Here is a 22565-nt window from a genome sequence, read left to right as displayed (position 1 = left end):
GAGGGGGTCGGATATCCAGGTCTTAATCGTTTCTGTTTTTTTGACTGTGTGTGAAGGTTTCTCCTCTTCATCTCTCACTACTCCCATGTCAAAATATTCATCTCACACTATCCTAGCTTTGCAATTCATTAATTAGTTCAACAAACGTTTACTGAACGTTCCTGAAGTGTCAGGCACTAAAGGGGTGAAGCAAGGTTCCTCTGCTCATAAAGCTTACAGTTCAAAGGGATAAGACAATAAATAAATTAAAAAATAGGAAAACAAATGCATAAAAATACTCATTAACAATAAATAAATAAATAACTATAGGTTGGAAAGGTCTTAAGAAGGAAATAAGCAGGATGGCACGTTCTCTTTTTTTTCAGTCATATAATGTGATTGGCTCTTTCAATTCCAAAAACAACGACCTATCAAGGTTATCAGATTTTAAAAGGGGAAAAACGATAATACCTTACAACTAACTAGGGAACGAATAGCCATTACTCTTCAAGAAAACTGTATAGGGGCTGGCTTACTCTACCTTTTCCTTGGAATGTTAGAGGAGAGGCTTCTCAAATGAGCAGCGAGAGTAACTCACTTTTTTTTTTGGTAAGTCAGTCGGAAAGACAAAGCGAAAAGAGGGAACCAGGAGTCAGGGAAATTACCAGTCGTCTGGCAATCAAGATTTCTTTAAGTCTCTAAGCTCCCCTTGGCAGCGGTAATCAAGATGAAAGAAAACCACTGCCATGAACTTCAGTTTTTCCCTTCAATATTACTGCCCGGTGGCAGGAACCTGGGAAGAAGAGGTCAAGGTGTGGTTTGGCAAGAGGCAGTTCCCGGGAGAGGCGCTGGGAAGGGCAGGGCGGAGAACAGCCGGAGAAGGTGGCAGAATGGGAGGGGAAGAAGGCGCTGGCACCCCGAGGTGAAAGCGCAGAAGTCTCTGCCGCGCGCGACTCAGGTGGCCCTTTCCCGCTCAGGTGAGCTCCTCCCGCGCCTCCCATTGGCCAAGGCGCCAGTGGCGCTTGGGAGGGCGACGCAGTCCGGTCTAGTTCAGGGTCTAGGGCGGCGCGTCACTTCCGGTAGCGCGGAGCTTGTAAAACACCCTGGAGAGAAAATGGCGGCAGCAGCGGCTTCGGCGCCTCAACAGCTCTCGGATGAGGAGCTTTTCTCTCAGCTCCGCCGTTACGGCCTATCTCCTGGCCCAGTGACGGAGAGCACCCGCCCGGTCTACCTCAAGAAGCTGAAGAAGCTTCGAGAGGAAGAGCAGCAGCAGCACCGGTCCGGGGGCCGCAGCACCAAGACGCGGAACAGTAATAACAATAACACGGCAACCGCCACGGTCGCCGCCGCGGGAGCAGCGGCGGCGGCCGTGGGGATGGGGGTCCGGCAGGTCTCAGGCGACCTCTCCTACTTACGGACTCCTGGGGGCCTGGGCCGGATCTCGGCTTCTGGCCCGGAGAGCCCCTTGGGAGGGCCCGGGGGCTCCTCGGCCGTCCCCACGGCTGGCAGCAAAGTACTGCTGGGCTTCAGCTCGGACGAGTCGGACGTGGAGGCCAGTCCCCGGGACCAGGCCGGCGGCGGCGGGGGCGGCGGCGGCGGCAGCGGCGGCGGCGGCGGCGGGAGGAAAGACCGGGCTCCGCTCCAGTATCGCGGGCTCAAACCGACGTCGGCGCCCCTGGCCTCTAGCGAGGTGACTAACAGCAACTCGGCCGAGCGGAGGAAGCCCCACTCGTGGTGGGGGACCAGGAGGCCGGCGGCTGCCGAGCTGCAGAGCCCGTCGGGGAGAGATGGGGCGGCGGACGACGGGGAGCAGGAGGGAGAGGACGGCGAGGATAGGGACCCGGAGGCCGAGGAGCCGCTGTGGACCGGCCGGACCGTGAATGGCAGCCGGCTTCTCCCATACAGCTGCCTGGAGAACTATTCGGACTCGGAAGAAGAGGAGGACGACGACGTGGCCTCCAGCCGACAGGTATTGAAGGACGACTCCCTTTCCCGGCATCGGCCCAGGCGGGGCCATAGTAAGCCTCTCTCTCTCCTGCCTGCGAAATCGGCCGGCGGCCGACTGGAGACCTCAGTTCAGGGAGGGGGAGGAATCGCGATGAATGACAGGGCGGCGGCCGCCGGGAGTCTAGACAAGAGCCGAAACGTCGAAGAGTCGGCGGCGGCGGCGGCGGCAGCGGAGCAGGGAGGAGGGTTTGATCCCCCGGACTCCAACCCCATTCCTAGATACCGCGTTAACGCTAAGAAACTAGCCCCTCTCCTGCAGCCACCGCTCGCGGACGTGGACTCAACCTTGGATTCGTCCACAGGCTCCCTTCTTAAAACTAATAATCATATCGGCGGTGTGGCCTTCGGCGTGGACTCCCCCAGGATTTTTTCCAACAGCCTCCCTCCCAGTGCGGCGGTGGCCGCCCCTAGTTCACTCAGGATCAATCACTCCAATCATACGGGCTCCAATCATACCTACCTGAAGAACACATATAACAAACCGAAGCTTTCCGAACCTGAGGAGGAACTTCTTCAGCAATTTAAACGGGAGGAGGTGTCCCCAACTGGGGGTTTCAGTGCCCACTACTTGTCGATGTTTCTCTTAACTGCTGCCTGCCTATTTTTCCTCATATTGGGACTGACTTACCTAGGAATGAGAGGGACAGGAGTCTCCGAGGATGGAGGACTTAGCAGTAAGTATTAAACCCCGTGGGGAAGGCAACAAAGGGAATGTTGTTAGTGGTCGGCTCTCACCGCACTGGGCGTTTTACCCGAGGTGACTTCTGTCTGCAAGAACATGGTTTAATAGTGAAACACAACAGATAGAGTGCATTCGTATCATCTTTCTTTAAGAAAGAACATGATTACCATGATAAGAATGATAATCCGATGGCTGGTTTTAAGATTTTTCTGTATGAAGTATTGGGAAATTCAGAACATCTTATAAAAGAACAAAATATTACAAGCAAGTCTGTTAGTAAAATGCATTTATTTATACATGTGACTTAAATTTTCTTTTGGCCTTAAATAACCATATGTGGAGATGCCAATCCAATTACTCAACAGTTTGGAGGTATTTTGATTGTTCAGGGGCATCATATATGCAGTGGGTTTTTTGTTTGTTTGTTTTTGTTTTCCCAAATTGAGTTGTGGTTCTAAAAGTCAGTGTAAGATCTCTTGAAATTCTGGTTAAATGTTTTGTAGTATTAAGTATATGTGTAGGTAGTTGTGTAATTTTTTAAAAGTGAATGAATACAGATAGAAAGTAGGAAGGCATACCTCTACATTGATTTCCCAGCCCGAAGCACCTCCCCTTCCACCAGTGAAAAAAAATAGTGGTAGGGAACTGCAGGGGTTTGCAGTTAGATTAATCTGGATTGGTCTCCAGGCCCTGCCTTTTACTTGCTAAATGTCTGTAGGCAGGTGTGTTCACTCATTCATTAAGCCAGCATCATCTGTGCTGTCCTTCAACACAGGAAGAAGATGAATACTGATGGTTTTGTGCTCTATGAAGGAAATAAGGATGGAGTAATTGGTGTATTCAACTTTAGAGGTAGAGTAGGAACTATTTGAAGTGAGCCCTGAAGCAGGAGAAGGCGACGGCCTTGTAGGAGACAGGAGAGCATTCTGGGCAGAGATTACAAGAGGAGGAGGAAAGGCCTTGAGTTGAGCAAGAGCCTTCCTGTAGGTTATAGTACCTTGAGCAAGGGGGAATGAGCCAGAGTTTAAGCTTCCCTTGCAAAATCTGTAAAATGATGCTAATCTTGATTAGAATGATGCCTGGGAAGATTAAAAGAGAGAAAGTAAATTTAGTGCATGATGGACTGCTGAATACATAATTTCTCAATGTTAGGTCCTTCTCCCCTCCCCCTGCCCCCTGAAACTTCCTGCCCTTTTCACCCAACATGAACTCGCTGTATCATGATTTGTATTTATAAAATTGGCTTACTCTTATTTTATTTCAAAATAGTGAATGATGCAGTTAGCAGACTTAAAGAGTGGAGTGAAAATAGTGTAAGCTTTGGTTTGGTATGGCCAATTCTAAGATAGTCAAATAATAGATTATGATATTCCTTAACTAGAGGATTTAGAAGGATTTAGAAGAGGGCTGAAATTGGTACCCTGGGAGCAAGAGTGATATATTGTATCCTGCCCCAGATATTGGAGAGAGACAAGAAATAAGGTCACACTAGAAGTTACAGTAGTAAAGTTCACATAAATGACATTACCCATGAGCAGTGCCTTCCTGCATGTTTGTTTCTCCAACAGAACCTGGTGTGTTCTGGCCCTTTTCTAAGAACTAAAGGCTTTGCACATATTATCACTCAATCTGCCCAACTCACAGAGGTAGATGGTGTCATCGTCACTCTAGAGATGAGGACAGTGAGACTCAAAGAAGTTAAGAAATGTACCCACAGTTGAACAGCTAGTGAGTGATAGGACTAAGATTTGGTTTCAGATTTTTTTCAACTGTTAAGCCCATACTACTTTGGGTATTGTTTATAGAGAGCTTTCTAAATAAGAGGATACTTTTATTAGAATTAAGAAAATAATTGAATACTTGGTAGGATTTCATACAGAATTACTGATGTGCACAGGTCTCAACTAAGGTGACTTGTCACATCTTTCTTGTCACTCTTAAGAGGAATGGCTAATATTCTCTTACGTACTAAACTTTCAAATGGAATAGAAAGGGATAGGATTGCTAGGGCTTAGGTACCTGCCCTCCCCACTTCCACCATTGTGGAAGGAAGGAAATTATAAAGTGGTTTGCACTTTAATAAATGGTAAATATGAGGTAGCTTGGGTGATGGAAAGAACAGTGGCTGAGAGGTAAAGGATCTGGGTCCTAGGACTTGTCAAAATGACCTTAGTCAAGTTAACTTCTGAGCCTCATTCTTATAGACTAAATGGGAGTAATAATTTCTGCTGTCTATCGGGTTGTTGTGAGGATCAAATGAGATAGTTGGTAAAGAAGTTCAAAGTGATATTCAGAAGTTTAGATAAAATTTGTTATATTCCTGGTAAACTACAGTATATATGTAAAGAGAAATAGTTAAGTCATTTCTGTAAATACTTAGTAGTGTATTTCTTACCTATTCAAAATTTAATTTTTATTAAATTCTATTAAATACACATTGTAGACATTGATACAGATATTTGAGTCAAAGTGCGATGAATCCTTAAATGTAATATATACTTGACCTATTGTGTATCCTGGTAGAAAGAAGTGCCTGTTAGTTCAGTTAGTTTGCACACCTAATGGTGAATAACTTCACTCCCTATATTTATGTATTCTGAATCCTTTGTCATATTATAATGGTTAGCCAGTGCTTAACTGTAGGGTTCATTGGTCAAATAGTGTGCTTAAGGAAGTAGTTTTACTTTGAGTAATAATTTCGCCAGAAGATTGTAGATTATATGTGAGAGTAAGCTTTAGTAAGCTTTCATTAGTTATCATTGAAATTATGTATAGCATATAATAGATTAGCCTTTTAAATAGTTCCTAATCATTTGTTCTTTAAAAACTTCTCATCAGTACCCTAATTTTATTAATTAAGTTACCTTTTATTAAATTACTATGAGTGTCTGCTTTCTCATCTGTAAAACTAGGTGGTTGGCTTTGATGATGTCTACGTTCTTTCCAGCTCTAAGGTTTAAGATTCTGACTTTGAACTGCCCTACCAAAACAGCTCAAGGATCAGCCTGCAGTCAGATTAGATCAAGACAACCCACCAAAGGAAAATAGAGAGGCAGAATAGATTAACTTTCTTAGGCTCATCTGATCATTATTAAAAGTTGTTTTTCAATTACAAAAGACATGATTTTTGTAGAAAATTTGAATAGAGATCTATGAAGCAAAAAATGAATCAGTATTGTTTACCTCTCCTCCTAGTCTCACACTCACCCCTGGCATAAATAAGTTCAAATAATAAATTAGAACTTTCTTTATGCTTTTCATGTAAATACATGCATTCATATATATGTATGTGTGTGTGCACATACACATTTTCATTCAACAGTAGAGTGCCTACTATGTGCCAAGCACTATTTTAAGCAGCAGGAATATGTGGAGAACAAGGCAATGAAATCTCTCTTCTCATGGAGCTTACATTCTAGGGGGGAAGATAGACAGCTAAACAAATAAGAATTTCAGATAGTTGCTAACACAAGGTAATGATAGTAACGTGAAAGGCATAAAACAGTCTGAATTTTATTTTAAGTAACATTCTACTATACATATTCTTCAATTTCTTTTTTCACTTAGTATTGTATAATGGGTAACTTTCCTTATAGTAAGTTTAAGTACAAAGGCATAATTTAAAAATCTCACATTTCACTGGTCCCTTTCTAGCCCTATAAAAATGCTAAAATCTCTGCCATCCTGAAAATGTTCTTTAATCCTCTGTTCTCCTCTCGCTCTTAGTCTTATCTCAGCCAAGATTACTCTCTCCTCCCCTGCCATTCACTCAACCCGTCTAGTTTAGCTTTTTTTTTTTTTTTTTTTTACCATCCATTCCTCTGTAACCTCTCTGTCACCAGTTACTCAATTGCCAACGGAGAGAAGCTTTAAAGTTCTTCTCTTCACCTCTTTGATACATTCAATACATTGACAATTCCCTTCTTCGTGAAACTCTCTCCTTTCCAAACTTCTGTATCACCACTCTCTTCTACTTTTCATTTATTTGTCTGCCTGTGTTTTAAATATTGGTGGTCTCTGGAACACTTATCCTTTTGTACAGTTTTCCTAGGCAGTTTCATCCACTCTACTGGCTAATACCTCCCAATTTTATATTTTCATCTTAAATTTTTCTCTTTTGGGTTCTAGACTTAACAATTTATTAGACAATTTCTTCTGGATGTACCAGAAGTACTAACACCATCTGTACTCATCAGCTTTACTTCCTTTTACCTTGTTTCTCCTGTTTTGTTCCCTGTTTTAGTTAATGGCATTTCCATCCACCCAGAGCTCAAGCTAAAAACCTTGAATTTGCCTTGATTCCTTCCTTTCCTCCATCTTCCTACCAAACCTCAAACCACAGTCTATCTTGTTACCAAATCCTGTAGTTTTACCTGCTCCCTATCTTTTGACTCAATCTATTTCTCTCCATTCCCCACTGCTCTAGGCTAGTCTCTTGCCTGAACTGATTTTAGCAGTCTTCTAACAGTTGTCCGTGCTTCTCGGCTGTAGCTCTTCCCGTCTGTTTTTCAGTGTCAGAGCAATATTTCTAAAACAAGAATGCAGTAATTCATTCATGCTTAAAATTACTCAATGGTTTTCCCTTACTCATTGGATAGAATGTAAACTCCTTGGCTAAACTGTTCATGATCTAAGTATGCCTGCTCTTTCTAGCTTCATTTCTTAGCAGTCCCTGTTGCGGTACGCGGGCCTCTCACTGTTGTGGCCTCTCCCGTTGCGGAGCACAGGCTCCGGATGTGCAGGCCCAGCGGCCATGGCTCACAGGCCCAGCCACTCCACAGCATGTGGGATCTTCCCGGACCGGGGCACGAACCTGTGTCCTCTGCATCGGCAGGCGGACTCTCAACCACTGCGCCACCAGGGAAGCCTAGCAGTCCCTGTTATCACACTTTACTTTCTGGAAAACTGGAACTTTCTGGAACACTACTTGGTGTTCACTGAATATGTCACTGAGATTTTTGTGCCTTTGTGCATGTACAGGTTGTTTCTTCCTCTCTATTAACGGCTATTCGTTCTTAAAAGTCTCACCACTGGATGTCTTCTCTGTCTCCCTATCCTCTTTACCCTAGAGTTTGGCCCATCATTCTCTACTCAAAGAAGATCTTATGCATCCTTCATAGCATTTATTTCATGTTTATAATTGTGTATGTCCACTGTGCCAGATAGATTACAGCTCCTTGAGGTAATGTTCCTACAGGAGGAATTGAGTACACTGGAAAAGAGCACAGGGTCTTTCATTTCTCTCTCTTGACCACAGGGTCATGAGCCTGGATGACTGAGAGAACAGTAATACCACTGACAGGAATTAGAGATGTTGAAAAGGGATCTTTTTGGGGGGAAGGTGGCATAGAGAAAATGAGTTTATCTGGGACTTATTTTTTGAGTTATTCAAGTAGCAATATCTTGTAGGCTATTGTAGTTATATAACTGGATTAAAGATAAGAGACTGATGCTTAATGTGAAAGTAAAGTACTGTTTACTAAAGGAATAGATACCTTTTTAATATTTGTTTCTTCTTTCCGTGTGGGTGTTTTGTTCTTAAAGACAAGACTGAGTGCTGCAAAAGGTACCATAGTTTTTAAAAAATTATAGTTTTACTTTTTTAAGTAGTTAGACTAGCCAAAAGGTCAAAACTTTGAATCTGTAATGAAATGGGCATAAGGATTTTGAAAAGTAGTTTTTGCCCTCATTCTTGAAGAATGAAAGCTGAGTGAGAAGTTGACTACTTTGTAAGAACAAAAAATTTCTTAGACCTCTAAGAATATTCCTGGGAATACCAGGGGATTGCATATCCCAGTCTGATGATTTGAGAAATTAAAATCTACTATGTAAAAATGTCTTTCATCTGAAAATTATCTCTAGCATAATTTAAAATAAAAATCATCAGAGTGAAAACATGTAAGTTCCCTATGAGTGTATTCATGGAGCCTAGTTTGAAACATTGGCATAGATATCAGGGCTTGGATCATTGAAGAGGCAACCTGGGTTTGAATTTGGGCCCTTCCTCTTGTTAGCTTTTTTATTAAAGGCAAGTTGCTGAACCCCTGTAAACCTCAATATTCTCATCTGTAAAATAGAGTTAAGTGAGAATTAAATGAAATAATGCATGTAAAGTACTCGACTCAGCACATGACACATAGGAATAATAATAACAGCAGCTAACCCTTATTTAGCACTTTGTGCCAGGCACTGAGCCTAAACAGTTATAATTGTCAAGTAATCTTCATGAGGCAGATACTTATCCCATTTTATAGATAAAGAAACTGAGACACAGAGAAGTTACATAACTTGCCTAGGGTCATGAGTGCAGAGGCAGTATTTGGACTCAGATAGTGGCACTTAAGCACCCTGCTAGATTGCCTTTTAATATGTGCAAGTACATAAGGGCTCTGTATATGTTCTCCACTATTATTATTATCTAGGAAATTATGAAAGATATAGATGGGTGAAGCTGCTTAATGCATGAAATCCTAGAAGTGCCAAGGATAATCTTTGAAACCTAACAACGTTAGTACAAGAAAGTACAAATTTGTACTCACTTGACAATTAGGAATCATGTGGAACTGTTTATCCTTCTATAAGGTTTTAGATTAATTAATTCATTGATATATGAGGAGGGCAGTCTGCTATAATATAATACAAATTATATAATATGTAAAACTATAAGGCATATGATACTATTTCTAATTTTTAAAAGATTTGCATAGTCTCAAAACTGGTGGGGATAGTGGTCCTCTGATTTGCATTACCATTTTTTAGTTAAACTTTTTAAAAATTATTTTATTTTTATTTTTTGGCCACACGGCATTCCCTGACTAGGGATCGAACCCGCGCCCCCTGTGTTGGAAGCACGGAGTCTTAACCACTGGACCACCAGAGGAGTCCCCTACATTACCACTTTAAAACTTAGGTTTTCCATTGTTCATTTTCAAGATGTAAAAGTCTTTTAGTACATTTGTTCTCCCTTTTTTTGCACCTTTTAAAAAAGCTTTGAATGTATTTTCCCTATGCGTATATTTGTTTCAGTGGGAATGAAGCATTCTGTAATTTCAGGGATGTTTTAAAAAATTAGATATTTTTATGATTCCTCAGTAGAGTTATGAAGTTTTAAAATAGCTTCTCCTTGCTCACTAATCATTCTATATATTTACCTATCTGAAAAATATTTTGTATAAATAAAAGGAACCTCAGAGCAAAGGGGTTATAACGTCAGTGCAAAGAGATATTTAGTTTATAAGAGTATAAAAATGAAGTATACCTTGGACTTGCCTGCTGGCGCAGTGGTTAAGAATCCTCCTGCCAATGCAGGGGACACGGGTTTGAGCCCTGGTCTGGGAAGATCCCACATGCTGCGGAGCACCTAAGCACGTGCGCCACAACTACTGAGCCTGTGCTCTAGAGCCCACGTGCCGCAACTACTGAAGCCTGTGAGCCTAGAGCCCACGCTCTGCAACAAGAGAAGCCACCACAGTGAGAAGCCTGTGCACTGCAACAAAGAGTAGCCCCCGCTCGCCGCAACCAGAGAAAGCCCATGCGCAGCAACGAAGATCCAACGCAGCCAAAAATTAAATAAGTAAATAAATAAATGAAAAATGAAGTATACCTTAAACTTTTGGAAATCTGTAAAATATATGGTAAGCAAGTAGTAGTAACTTCTTTACGAAAAGCATATTACTAATGGTATATCTTTATTCTAATCCTGTATTAATTTATTATACACTAAAAATTGCTACTATTTAATTTGGGAATCCAGCACAATACTAATTGTAGAAATTATTATAACATGTATTGTCTCATAACTTTATTTTTTTAATTTTCTCATAACTTTATATTTTGGCTTTCATACTCAGAATTTATTTTTAACAGATTTTAAAGTGAAACAGTAGCAGTATATTTGGATTTTGCTGTTTTATTAATGCATGTTTTAACCTGAATCACACAAGTGATAGTTAAAAAAAATTACGTAAAATTTGATCTAATTAATATTCCTTATTAGCATCACTGTCAAAAATAATTTTTAAACAAGAGTTGAACATGCCGCAGAGCAACTCAGCCCGTGCACTGCAACTACTGAGCCCAAGTGCCACAACTACTGAAGCCCGTGTTCCCTAGAGCCCACATGCTGCAACTACTGAGCCCGTGTGCTGCAGCTACTGAGGCCGCATGCTGCAACTACTGAAGCCCGCACTCCTAGAGCCCATGCTCCGCGACATGAGAAGCCACCACAATGAGAAGCCCATGCACCATAATGAAGAATAGCCCCCACTTGCCACAACTAGAGAAAGCCCGTGCACAGCAATGAAGACCCAACACAGCCAAATAAATAAATAAATAGATAGATAGATAGATAGATAGATAGATAATATGTGTGTGTGTGTGTGTGTGTATATATATATATATATATATATATATATATCTTAAAAAACAAAACAGAACAAGAGTTGACCAGGGAGGAAGTGTTTAGGTTTTAATATTTATTTATCGAACATTTTATAGTTAAATTTTACATGTTTTACATCATTCTTTTGAAAATATATTTCTAAGGAAATTAGCTTTTTAAAAAGATTGTAAAAATTTATACCAACAGGTAATATCTGAAAATAGGATAAGTCTGTCACATTGAAGCCGTCATTATTATTTTTACAAGGTCTTAATTTTTTTTCTTTATTTCTAGAGGTATAGAGTTTAATATTATACCACTTGTTTTGCCTGGGTAGCAGAGTTATTGCTCTATGTCCATAGTTTTTTGCTTAAAATGTTTTTGCAAGATGACTTCTAAATTCATCTTTATAAATATGTTGATATCAAATGGCAAGCTAACATTTAAAATAAGGCTGGGTGCAAAACTGCAAGTTGAGTGATAAGTGATTAAGTATACACCAACAATTGCTCTCCTGTCCTGAATATACATGAATGGAAAAAAATCCTTTAGGAGCAGTGGGCATTTTAACACATAGTACATCAATTTTGTTTTGCAGTTAGAGACCCCTTTTATGTGTGTATATGTGTACAAAAGGAATTTGCTGATTGTGGCTAATTCTTGAAAGCACTTTATACTTATAAAGGAAGCTTTTGCTCTGTAGGAATTCACCTAGGTATAATTTTTTTTTAATGTTAATTCATTTTTTATTTATTTATTTTTTCTTATTAGTCATCCATTTCATACACATCAGTGTATACATGTCAACCTAGGTATAATTTTTTAAACACATATAAAGAGGGTCATTGAAATTAATTAGCAGGAGGAAATCTTAGCATATTTGTTTCTTCCAGTCCCTGGGCTATGGCTTAGAATCTTGGTCAACCTTGGTAATGACTTCTGGGTTTAGAAGGACGCCTACTACAGTAACACAAATGCTTTCTTGCTTGATTTAGTTCTCCTGTTCATTCATCCATTTACTCACTCATAAATGATTTATTGAGCGCCTACTATGTGATACCAGAAGATGAGTATATACTTTTTAGAATTGTAGGAGGGATACTGTTTCCCCAGCACACCGCCTCCCTCTCCCTCCCAGCCCCCCCATTCTCTTCTTTCTCCTAAAATGCACTAGCTAGCCTTCAGAACTGAGATTTGGTTACTGTGCAACATTGTTTCAGATTTGTCTATTGTGACTCTGGAAACATGACTTTAAAAATTAGTTTCTGCAAATTTGAGTATGCCCTATGATAAAGTTTACTACAAAAGAAATAGTTTCATTTCTTACAGGATTTTAGAAGTAATTTAAGAGCAAGAAAGGAAGAGACATGAAGAATGAATTTGTCAAAAATGAAAATATTATCAATTTGAAATGTTTATGATTGTGGTTTAAGATGTTCTAGAAATGTTCTTATGCTTATGACAGAAGACTTACTTTGTTTTTTAAGATAAGAAAATCATCTTTAAATGTCCCTTCTTTTAGATTCCAAAGCCTTAAATGATAAAAGCATTTATTGAGGACTTTCTATGTGTGAGCACCTTTATATTAATTTCCATGAGCGAAACTATTAATATTATCTCCATGAGAAAACTGAAATATAGAGGGGATAGGGTTAGGTGTGACTTATCTTAAGATCCCACAGCTACTAAGTTTTAAAGCCAGCATTTGAACCCATGATCTGACTAAGGGTCCACAGTCTTAGCCACTGGGAAGCCGTAGATTTTCTTATGTATCTTTTCTCACCTACTAACTTTATTTGGGCAGGTAAATTGCTTGTGACCTCTGGGCTTTGGTTTTTGCATCTGTCAGATGAGGGGATAGTAAAATCAGCTCTTACTTCCAGCCAGTGACTTTTGTAGGGAACTGATGTGATAATGTTTATGGAAATGCTTTGGAGAAATTAGAAGTGATGTATAAATGTATATTTTTAATGCTGTAAGAATTTCCCAGCTATATTAGTTTAATTTAAGCAGCACATGTTCAGCACTATGACATGTCCTGTCCGTAATGTTAATAAGTAATGGAAGAATTGGTTAAATTTATAGTTCTTATCGGTATTTTTTTTTTTTTTTTTTCTTTTTGTGGTATGCGGGCCTCTCACTGTTGTGGCCTCTCCCGTTGCGGAGCACAGGCTCCGGACGCGCAGGCCCAGCGGCCACGGCTCACAGGCCCAGCCGCTCCGCGGCATGTGGGATCCTCCCAGACCGGGGCACGAACCCGTATCCCCTGCATCGGCAGGCGGACTCTCAACCACTGCGCCACCAGGGAGGCCCCTTATCGGTATTTTTAAAAACTTTCTCTCAAGTTGTCTGAGCAGATAAAAGGAATCATCTTTTTACATTACCTAGTTAATGCCTTATCTCTAGATGCTGAAAAAGAATTTTCTGTCTTTGCAGTTATATTAATGTAATAGATTATGAAGCACAATTTGAAACTAGATTTTAGCCTCCTGGACTGCTAGAAGGTAGACTTGCTGATAGGAAAGACAGAGATGGGATACATTGCTTTAATCCAAAATATAGCAGTGAATTTGAGACAGAAAAACATTTCTTAGGAATATGGATGAGTCTTCTGTTAACATTATCTAAGGACAGACAGTACTTGCAGCTGATAGAGAATGGCCTGTCACATGCTGTTCTTCATCCAGTTTGTAAGATACCTTGAGTACTATTATTGGTAAAGTGGGAAGGTGAGGTGTGTCCCCATGAATAGGCAATAGATTGAATGGGGGTAATCAAGAAATTGGGGGGGATGAAATAATAAAATGAATTTGATAAACATTAAAATCATGCTAATTAAATTATAAGGAGTTTAAAGTACATTAGGATCTTCAGTCTCCTAGATAATTCATATGAAGCACATAATAAAATTTTCATCTCATTTTGCATTTGAAATTGTATCAAAGATGTGGTTTCAGACCAGAGCTGTCTAATAGAAATATAAACCACATGTGTAATTTTAGTTTTTCCAGTAGCCATATTAAAATGTAAAAAGAAACAGGTGAAGTTAACTTTAATAATAGATTTTACTTAATCTGGTAATCTAGAATATTATCATTCCAACATAATCAGTTTAAAAATTATTGAGATATTTTACATATTTTTTTGGACTAACATTCTATTTTATACCTACAGCCTGTCTCAAATCAGACTAGCTAAATTTCAAGTGCTCAGTGGCCACATGTGGCTAGTGGCTACTATATAGGATAGCGCAGCTCTAGACTGCCCTGAGTTATGGAGTTATATTGTTGATTTAATGAGATCTAACAGCTACTGATTTTGAATCTTACAATGTGCCTTGCCTTGTGTTCTCTATAATATTTTCAGTTAATCTTTATAGTAACTCCATGATGCAGATTTTACTCTTCTCATTTTATAAATACAGTGATGTATAAGAGATGTTAATTTATTTAAGGTCTAGTCTGTAGGAGAGCAGGGATTTAAAACCAAGTCTGACCCTAAAATTCTTGTCCTTTTCATTGTATTGCACTGTTTTAAAGCATGGCCACTTACCTAAGGCAGGTTGGTGAATGAGATTTAGTTCTTCCACTGCTCAGTTATTTTTGATTCACTGCAGTGACTTTTGATTTAATTAGTCCTTATTTTAAAATATAAATACAGAGCATTTTTAGGTTAAAGTGGAAGAGGTATCCCCTAAATTCTTACTTATATTTCTAATTGGGAATATTCCTTTATATTCTTTTCACCATGTCCTGTTGTAAACTGCTTTGTATAGCTCTTCAAAGTAGACATGTAGGAGGGAGGGATGACCTTTTGATTCTGGCACATGACTCTTTGGGGAGATAAGGGAAAAGTCAGCTACTATTGAGAAAAATGAAAACAGGATGACTAATATAACTTTTGTTGTAGTAAAAAAAATTTTTAAGGTTTCAGTACCTCACTTTGAGAAAGATTTTGGGATGATCTTATTCATCATGCTCTTTGAATTATAAAAATTATCTCAGTTCTTTTGCATGGGGTTATTTTATGATGGATTTATACTTAGCAACATTAATGAATTTGAGTAATTTCTTTGAATTACATTTAGATTCATAGACAATGTTTGCTCACAAAGACAAGCTGTTTACTTCTAAAAGAAAAAAATGGACAGTCCTTAATTTTTGAATGGTTGTCTTCCAGATCATGTGTAAAATAGTTGTTTGAACTTGGAACATATCTAACTACACTGTTTCTGAGTTCCCAGGCTAGCCCATAGAAGCCTATTTAAAACCATATCCTATTTTAAAAACACTAATTCAAAAAGATACATGCGCTCTAATGTTCACAGCAGCATTATTTATAATTGCCAAGATAAACAACCTAAGTGTCCATCAACAGATAAATGGATAAAGAGGGTGTGGCATATATGTATATATACAATGGAATACTACTTAGCCATAAACAATAATGAAATTTTGACATTTACAACAACGTGAATGGACTTGGAGGGTATTATGCTAAGTGAAATCAGTTAGAGAAAGACAAATACTCTATGATATTACTTATATGTGGATTCTAAAAAATACAACAAATTAGTGAATATAAGAAAAAAGCAGACTCACAGTTACAGTGAACAAACTAATGGTTACCAGTGGAGAGGAAAGGGAAGAGGGGCAACGTAGAGGTGGGGGATTAAGAGGTACAAACTATTACGTCTAAAATAAGCTACAAGGATATATTGTACAACACAGGGAACATAGCCAGTGTTTTATAACTGTAAATGGAGTATAGCCTTTAAAAATTGTGAATCACTGTATTGTACACCTGTAGCTTATATTGTATAGCAACCATACTTCAATTAAAAAAAACATATCCTGTCTTAGTACTAGTATAGTATTGGTATAAGTTTTAGGTCCTCAGAGTGTGGGTCATGTTCTGTGGGAGCTGGATTAGGAGGAAGCAAGTTTATTTTTGGCTTTTTATGTTTTCTCTTCTTATACTTTTCTGTCTCTTAATTCCTGTTCTTATGCTGGCCTAAGCTTCTTGGCGTTCTGCTGTGATCTTGGTTAAACATCTAAGTGCTCAGTACTTCAAATTTTTTTCCTTTTTTAAAGAAATTGAGATATAATTGACATATAACATTGTGTTAGTTTAAGGTGTACTACGTAATGATTTGATATATGTATGTTTTGTGAAATGATTCCACAATAAATTTAGTTAACATCCATCACCATATGTAGTTATATTCTTGTAACAAGAACTTTTAAGACCTACTCTCTTAGCAGCTTTCATTTATACAGTACAGTATTGTTAAATAGTCACCACACTGTACATTACATCCCCAGGACTTATTCATCTTATAACTGGAAATTTGTACCTTTTGACCACCTTCACCCATTTCACCCACCTCCCTACCCCCCACCTCTGGCTGCCACCAGTCTGCTCTGTTTCTACAAGTTTGTGTTTTTTTTTAGATTCCACATACAAGTGAGATTGTATAGAATTTGTCTTTCTCTGTCTGACTTATTTCATGTAGTATAATGCTCTATAATAAATAGTAAGTCCACTTACTGGGTGCTTGGCAAGTATAAACATAAATGTTTACACTTAAGCATTTAAGTCTTAAGAATTTTTTACATGATTTGATAAATGAAGAATCTGTAATGAAAGATTAGGCTAATCACGCTGTCCAAGGTTATAGGTCAGAGAGGGGAGTTGTGGCGTTATGTTGTTGGTTGAACTGTGGCAGTATGATTTGAAAGCTCATTCCCTAACCATTGTACTATACTGCATTTCTCTCTCGCATTCCCTCTTCCCCTTTTACCAAATTGGAACTCTTTATTTTCTCAGTTCAGATACTTTTAGCTAAATTATAGAGAAATCCATTTGATTGAATTAATTCACAATATTATAGAATTCTGATAATAAAAATGATGTGATTTTATGACAAAATTTGATAATGTGATTATCTTTAGTGAGGATTGAGCCAATATGGAATCAGAACTTAACCCAGCTTCCCTAAATCATCCTTCATCCTTATATGTATAGTTAGTTGGGTTGCCTACTTTTTTCAGTTAGAAGTTAGGTCCATAGTGCTCAACTTATGTGCTGAAAACATTTTGGGAACACCACCCATTACAAGGTATTGTCTGAGGACCTAACAAATGATTTGCCCTTCTCATATTGTTCTATTATTTTTCAACTACGTATCAATACTGATATGATTAGAATACAAAAAAATTACATATTCATGGTAGAATTTTGTCATATTTTCTTAGTATGTGAATACTAAAAATACTACTTTGGGGATCTGAACATCTTGATATAAATGAAGAAGTCCTTTTACTTAAAAAGTGAAGAAACACTGCTTAAAGCATGCTATAAGGAAATTGTATATACTGGTTATATTTTAGAATTTGTTTTCAAGACAATCATAGTGAATGTTGGGAAATCAGTTGTAATGTTTTAAATGACTGACTGACCAACCTGCCAACTGGTAAAAGCCCTTTAATCGTCCCAGAGGTGATTGCACTTTAAATACAGGATCTTTGTTAACCCAGCTTCTCTCTCTGATTAGTGAAATTTTTGGCATTTAGTGTAAAACTCAGGTATTACAAGAAGGTTTTTGGCAGGGAGCCTTGCCTTGGGGTCTTCCATTTCATCTCTTTCTAACTCACAGATTTTCTGAGAACGCTGTCATTTCTTCTCAGTACCTCCATGGCAGAGACAAATGAGGAATGGAGTAGTGGTATATTGTGTTATTTTGTAAACTGAGTGCCGTCTATTTTTTAATTTCATGCGAGGATTGGGAAAAGAAAAAAAAGCTAAGATTTATTCATCTCTTTCCTCCCCATATTGGTATGCATAGTCACAAAACATCCCATTTTATGTTAGTTTACTAGATAGAGTCTCAGAGAGGGTGACTTGCCTAAGGTCACAAGTCATAAACTTTGGAACAAGTATTCCTTGCTCCAGAGAGTTTTTTTTTTTCCATTTTACCTCACTGCCTTTCAGTGTGAAAAGATATTTTTCATTCATCTAAATGACTTAACTTCAAAAGTAAGCATTACTTAGTGGAAAGTTTTATTTAAATTTAAAAAATTTAATTTGTGTTTTAAAGTTTAAAGATTATACTAGGTTGAAATTAATTTATTAAAGTTTTAAATTATATTAATACTGTGTCATCCAAGAAGGAAAAAGGATAATCATCCAATTACTTTGAAAATATTTAGTACCTTTAAAAAAAATTCTGTAATATTTGAGTTAGAAAATGAGAGAAACTAGAGTGATTCAGTGTCCTTGCCTGAATTTTGTTGTAGGCGGAATATCAGTCCAAATACATTAAAAAAAAATAGGAATACAACATTCTGTTGGGTTGGTTTAGACTGCTTATTTTATTTTTTAAGCAAACACTTCCTATCTTCTTTAAAATTCTTTTTTGGTAATAAATTTTGTAATGGATTTTGTAAATCCATAGTGTATGAATTTTGATGTTTAAAAAGCAAGATTAAGTAGCCTATAGTAGGATGTACAATTTGGGAAAAGAACAGCTTAAAGTAGTAAATCAAAATTCTGGCAAGTCAGTTTGCTAACTAGAGCAGACATAATATGAATGTAAATAAATATGTTATCTTGTGCTTTAATTTACAAGACTTTTTTTCTACCAGTTTACTACAGGGTTGTTGCCATACTTTTTTTTTTTTTTTGGCTATTTTTGTTAATAAATTCTGGTTCTGGGGAAAGGAAGAAGGAAGGTTACACTGAATAAATAAAAGTAGATAAAGTCAACATTTTTGCCATATACGATCACCTTAGAGTTTAAAGGACTTTTAGAAGTCACTTTTAGAAGTCACTAGCTACTTTGTGCAGTGGCATTTGAGAGAAGATGATGTTTTAGCTGGGCTCTTTTGGACATAAAGACAGTCTTAAGAAACTGAGTGAGGGTTTACTCTGAGGATGTGTGTGGGCTAGTACTGTAAAGACTTTAGGAAATCAATTCATCTCAAGGAGCTCTGGGTCTGTACTTGTGTGTGTGCCTCTGTCTTGGCACTGTCCTGAATTTTGCATGCAATTATTTCACTTAATTCTTAAAACAATCCTAAGAGCCAGGTATTATTAGCATTCCCTTTAGATGAGGAAACTGAGGTTTAGGAGAAACTTGTCTAAAGTCAGTAAGTAGTAGAACCAAGATTTGAATACCGATAATCTGACTTCCGGTATGGGATCTTTGTCCCTGTACTATACTCTCTACATGATTCTGTATCATCTCCTGTTTTTGGTTTTTGATTTCCTTTGGAATTATCCTCACCACTCCCCAAAAAAGTCTTACATTCTACTAGACCAGGAGTTCTTAACCTCAGTAGTCCCTGAATCTTAAAGAAGCCATAAATGGCCTCCAGGTGAACAGTAACTCCTTGAACTTTTACGCAAATTTTTGAAAGTGTATTCACTTTTCTGGGGATAGGGTCCATAGATTTTATCCATTTCTCAAGGGTCTCTGATCCTCCAAAATAGTGAGAATCACTGCACTGTCAGCTGCTCTGGGGAAGGTAGTATGAGTTTTCATCTTTGTCTTCCTTAGCACCTGGTTTTTGATTGTTCAAAAATATTTGTTGAAGAGAATTTAACAAATAAGAGATGGTATGTGGGGAAATAAGCTTAAAATTAGTCATAATATGGGAATCTTAAGATACCTTGAAGTTTACTAGATGGGTATGAGAGCATCAGTTTTATTTACTTGGTTCAGAAAATTGTTTTGTTACTGACAGGTTCAAATTTCCAGCTCTAGTATATAGTAGTTCTATGAAGTTAGGTTTTTGAAATCAGAGCATAAAGGAAAATTTGTGTGTTCAAAACTGCTGTTGAGGGCTTCCCTGGTGGCGCAGTGGTTGAGAATCCGCCTGCCGATGCAGGGGACACGGGTTCGTGCCCCGGTCTGGGAAGATCCCACATGCCGCAGAGCGGCTGGGCCCGTGAGCCATGGCCGCTGAGCCTGTGCGTCCGGAGCCTGTGCTCCGCAACGGGAGAGGCCACAACAGTGAGAGGCCCGTGTATCACAAAAAAATAAAATAAAATAAAATAAAAACTGCTGTTGAAAAGTCCCCTAGATATAGAGGCTGCCGTGTGATCTCTCAAGAAGGCCAAATTTCCCCCCCCCATCCAGTGTAAGAATAGACCGTTTTAGTACCTGATGGAGCACTAAGGAACATAGTACATCTTTAAACATTAGAATCATACTCAGTGTTTGAAGTATTCTTAGTTATGAGAGCCACGTGGAAATTGAGAGCAGCTGAGGGAATGGCAATATTGCATCTCCCATCTCAGGCTTTGTCTAGGGCACATGCCTATTGACTGTAACAGAGTTACAGTTGTGGGGAAGTGCATGCATTTTTTTCCCCCTTAAGTATTTGTTCACACACATTTATTCCTATTGTCTCTTTCTGCTACAAGTAGAAGTTAGAAGTAGACATTAGGTGAAAATCTGATGATTCCAGCATATGTTGTACTTTCTGTTCATTGTGTTCATGTGGAAGCATGGGTTTTACTCTTAAGGTTTCATATAATATATTTTAACCAACAAAAAAGTCTCATTTAGCCTAGTTTACCACGTGTCGTAACTGCTTATATTTGTTTTACCCAGTGTGTTGTTTTTGTTTTTTTTAACCTAATGATAAATTCCTCTATTCCCCAAATGACTTTTCATTTCTGTCTGGTTTCTTCCATGGCTAAAAGTCAAGATGTAACTTTTAAGCTTGTTGCTCACAAAGTCAATGTTAGGGATATATATATATATTTTTCTTTTAGCTCCATATTCAGTTTATATGTTAGTTTTGGTCATACTTTAATCTCTGTTCTTTGTCTATGCATATAACGCCTTTTTCCCTTTTATCAGAGCTATGCTCCTTATCCCTGTTTGATGAATGGAATAAGAACTACTGTCTTTTTTTTGTTTTTGTTTTTTTCATTTCTGTTCACCTTTTCATTGAACTGTAGCTTTTCTGTCTCCAGTTATCTCATTTGCATAATGTCTCTGCTACACAAAACTAAAGTGGTGGTAGTGTTTATCTCTAGTCATTTAAAATGGTAAACACACATTGTAATTGAGAATGTTACTAAGTAGAAGACCTCATGAATTTAATTCTATGGGAAATGCATGTTTCTTTATTGTATTGTGCTGGAGATGGGTTGCACGGTGTATCACAGATCCCTTTTGGATCTCTAAATTCTCTTTTAGCAATATTCTTTCAGAACAGCCCTCTTTATAACACAGTTTCTCTTGTATTCTTGGCAATGTAAACCTTGAGGAAGTGTTATAGCTAGTCTCTAGTGTATAACAGTTAATGTTTAAAATCTCTTAATGCAGTGAGCTGTCACCATGTTTAATAAACTGCAGCATTGCATTAGCATAAATTCCTTTGGGTGCCAAGATACCTGTTGCACAGATGCTTGCTATTATTTATAGGTTTGTTTCTAACCTTTGTGGGTTGACTTACTTTTATTTTTCTATTCATTTGTCACCTTGCAGTAGTATAATTCTTTAACTGACATATATGCAAAATAGTTTTCAAGAAGAAACTATGAAAGTACTGAAAAAGCAGATCACTCAAACTTTCGGGCCTTGGGCAGTATAAAGCTCCCATAGGGCTTCCCTGGTGGCGCAGTGGTTGAGAGTCCGCCTGCCGATGCAGGGGACACGGGTTCGTGCCCCGGTCCGGGAAGATCCCACATGCCGCGGAGTGGCTGGGCCCGTGAGCCATGGCCGCTGAGCCTGCGCGTCCGGAGCCTGTGCTCCGCAACGGGAGAGGCCACAACAGTGGGAGGCCCGCGTACCGCAAAAAAAAAATAAAAGCTCCCATATTTTAAGTAGACATATTGCTTTGTCTTTATTTGAATGTGTTCTTATACTGCCTTTCCTTCCAATATTGGATAAACTGCAGGAGTGTCTTTGGCTGATGAAATTAGATGGAGGCAGCAGCCTAATCATTTCCCTCTGGTTTTGAGCCGATGAGACTAAGGGTGTGTGTGTATGTATGTTTGTTGACGTGAGGAGAAATTCATTATTATCTTTATAGTTTATTTTAGAGTAAGCTGTTGATATTAAAGTCTAAGTCTTCTTTTGGATTAAACATTTTTTGAATGGGAACTTCACTTTTATTTGCTAGTCAGATTCAGGAATCAGTAACTCTATCATATATTCTTTGAGTTATGGATGCTCTATTAAGATAGGATTAATTTTTAGAAGGAATAGACTGACCCATTAAAGTCTTTTAAATGTAATATTTTGATATTTTGATTTGCTAGTGATCTAATTTGCTAATTTATTGGAGTGCCCAAAAAGTTCCTTCAGGTTTTTTTTTTTTAATATCTTTATTGGAGTATAATTGCTTTACAATGTTGTGTTAGTTTCTGCTGTACAACAAAATAAATCAACTATATGTAGACATATATCCCCATATCCCCTCCCTCATGAGCCTCCCTCCCACCCTCCCTATCCCACTCCTCTAGGTCGTCACAAAGCATCGGGCTGACCTCCCTGTG

At 38.5% G+C, this 22565-nt stretch overlaps 1 protein-coding gene across 1 annotated transcript in view; it reads left to right on the top strand.

Annotated features, from left to right (window-relative positions):
• Positions 1 to 338: 338 nt before the first annotated feature.
• Positions 339 to 22565, top strand: part of LEMD3 (LEM domain containing 3) — a 68032-nt gene continuing 45805 nt past the window's right edge. The window contains exon 1 of the mRNA XM_081249226.1: positions 339 to 2660. Coding sequence (XP_081105352.1) covers positions 707 to 2660 — 1954 coding nt within the window. The 5' untranslated portion in view covers positions 339 to 706. The remainder of the gene's footprint in view (positions 2661 to 22565) is intronic.

The sequence above is a fragment of the Mesoplodon bidens genome, assembly GCF_964165515.1.
Source record: "Mesoplodon bidens genome assembly, chromosome: 11".
Taxonomy (NCBI): domain Eukaryota; kingdom Metazoa; phylum Chordata; class Mammalia; order Artiodactyla; family Ziphiidae; genus Mesoplodon; species Mesoplodon bidens.
This window is presented reverse-complemented; position numbering and strand designations above follow the sequence as displayed.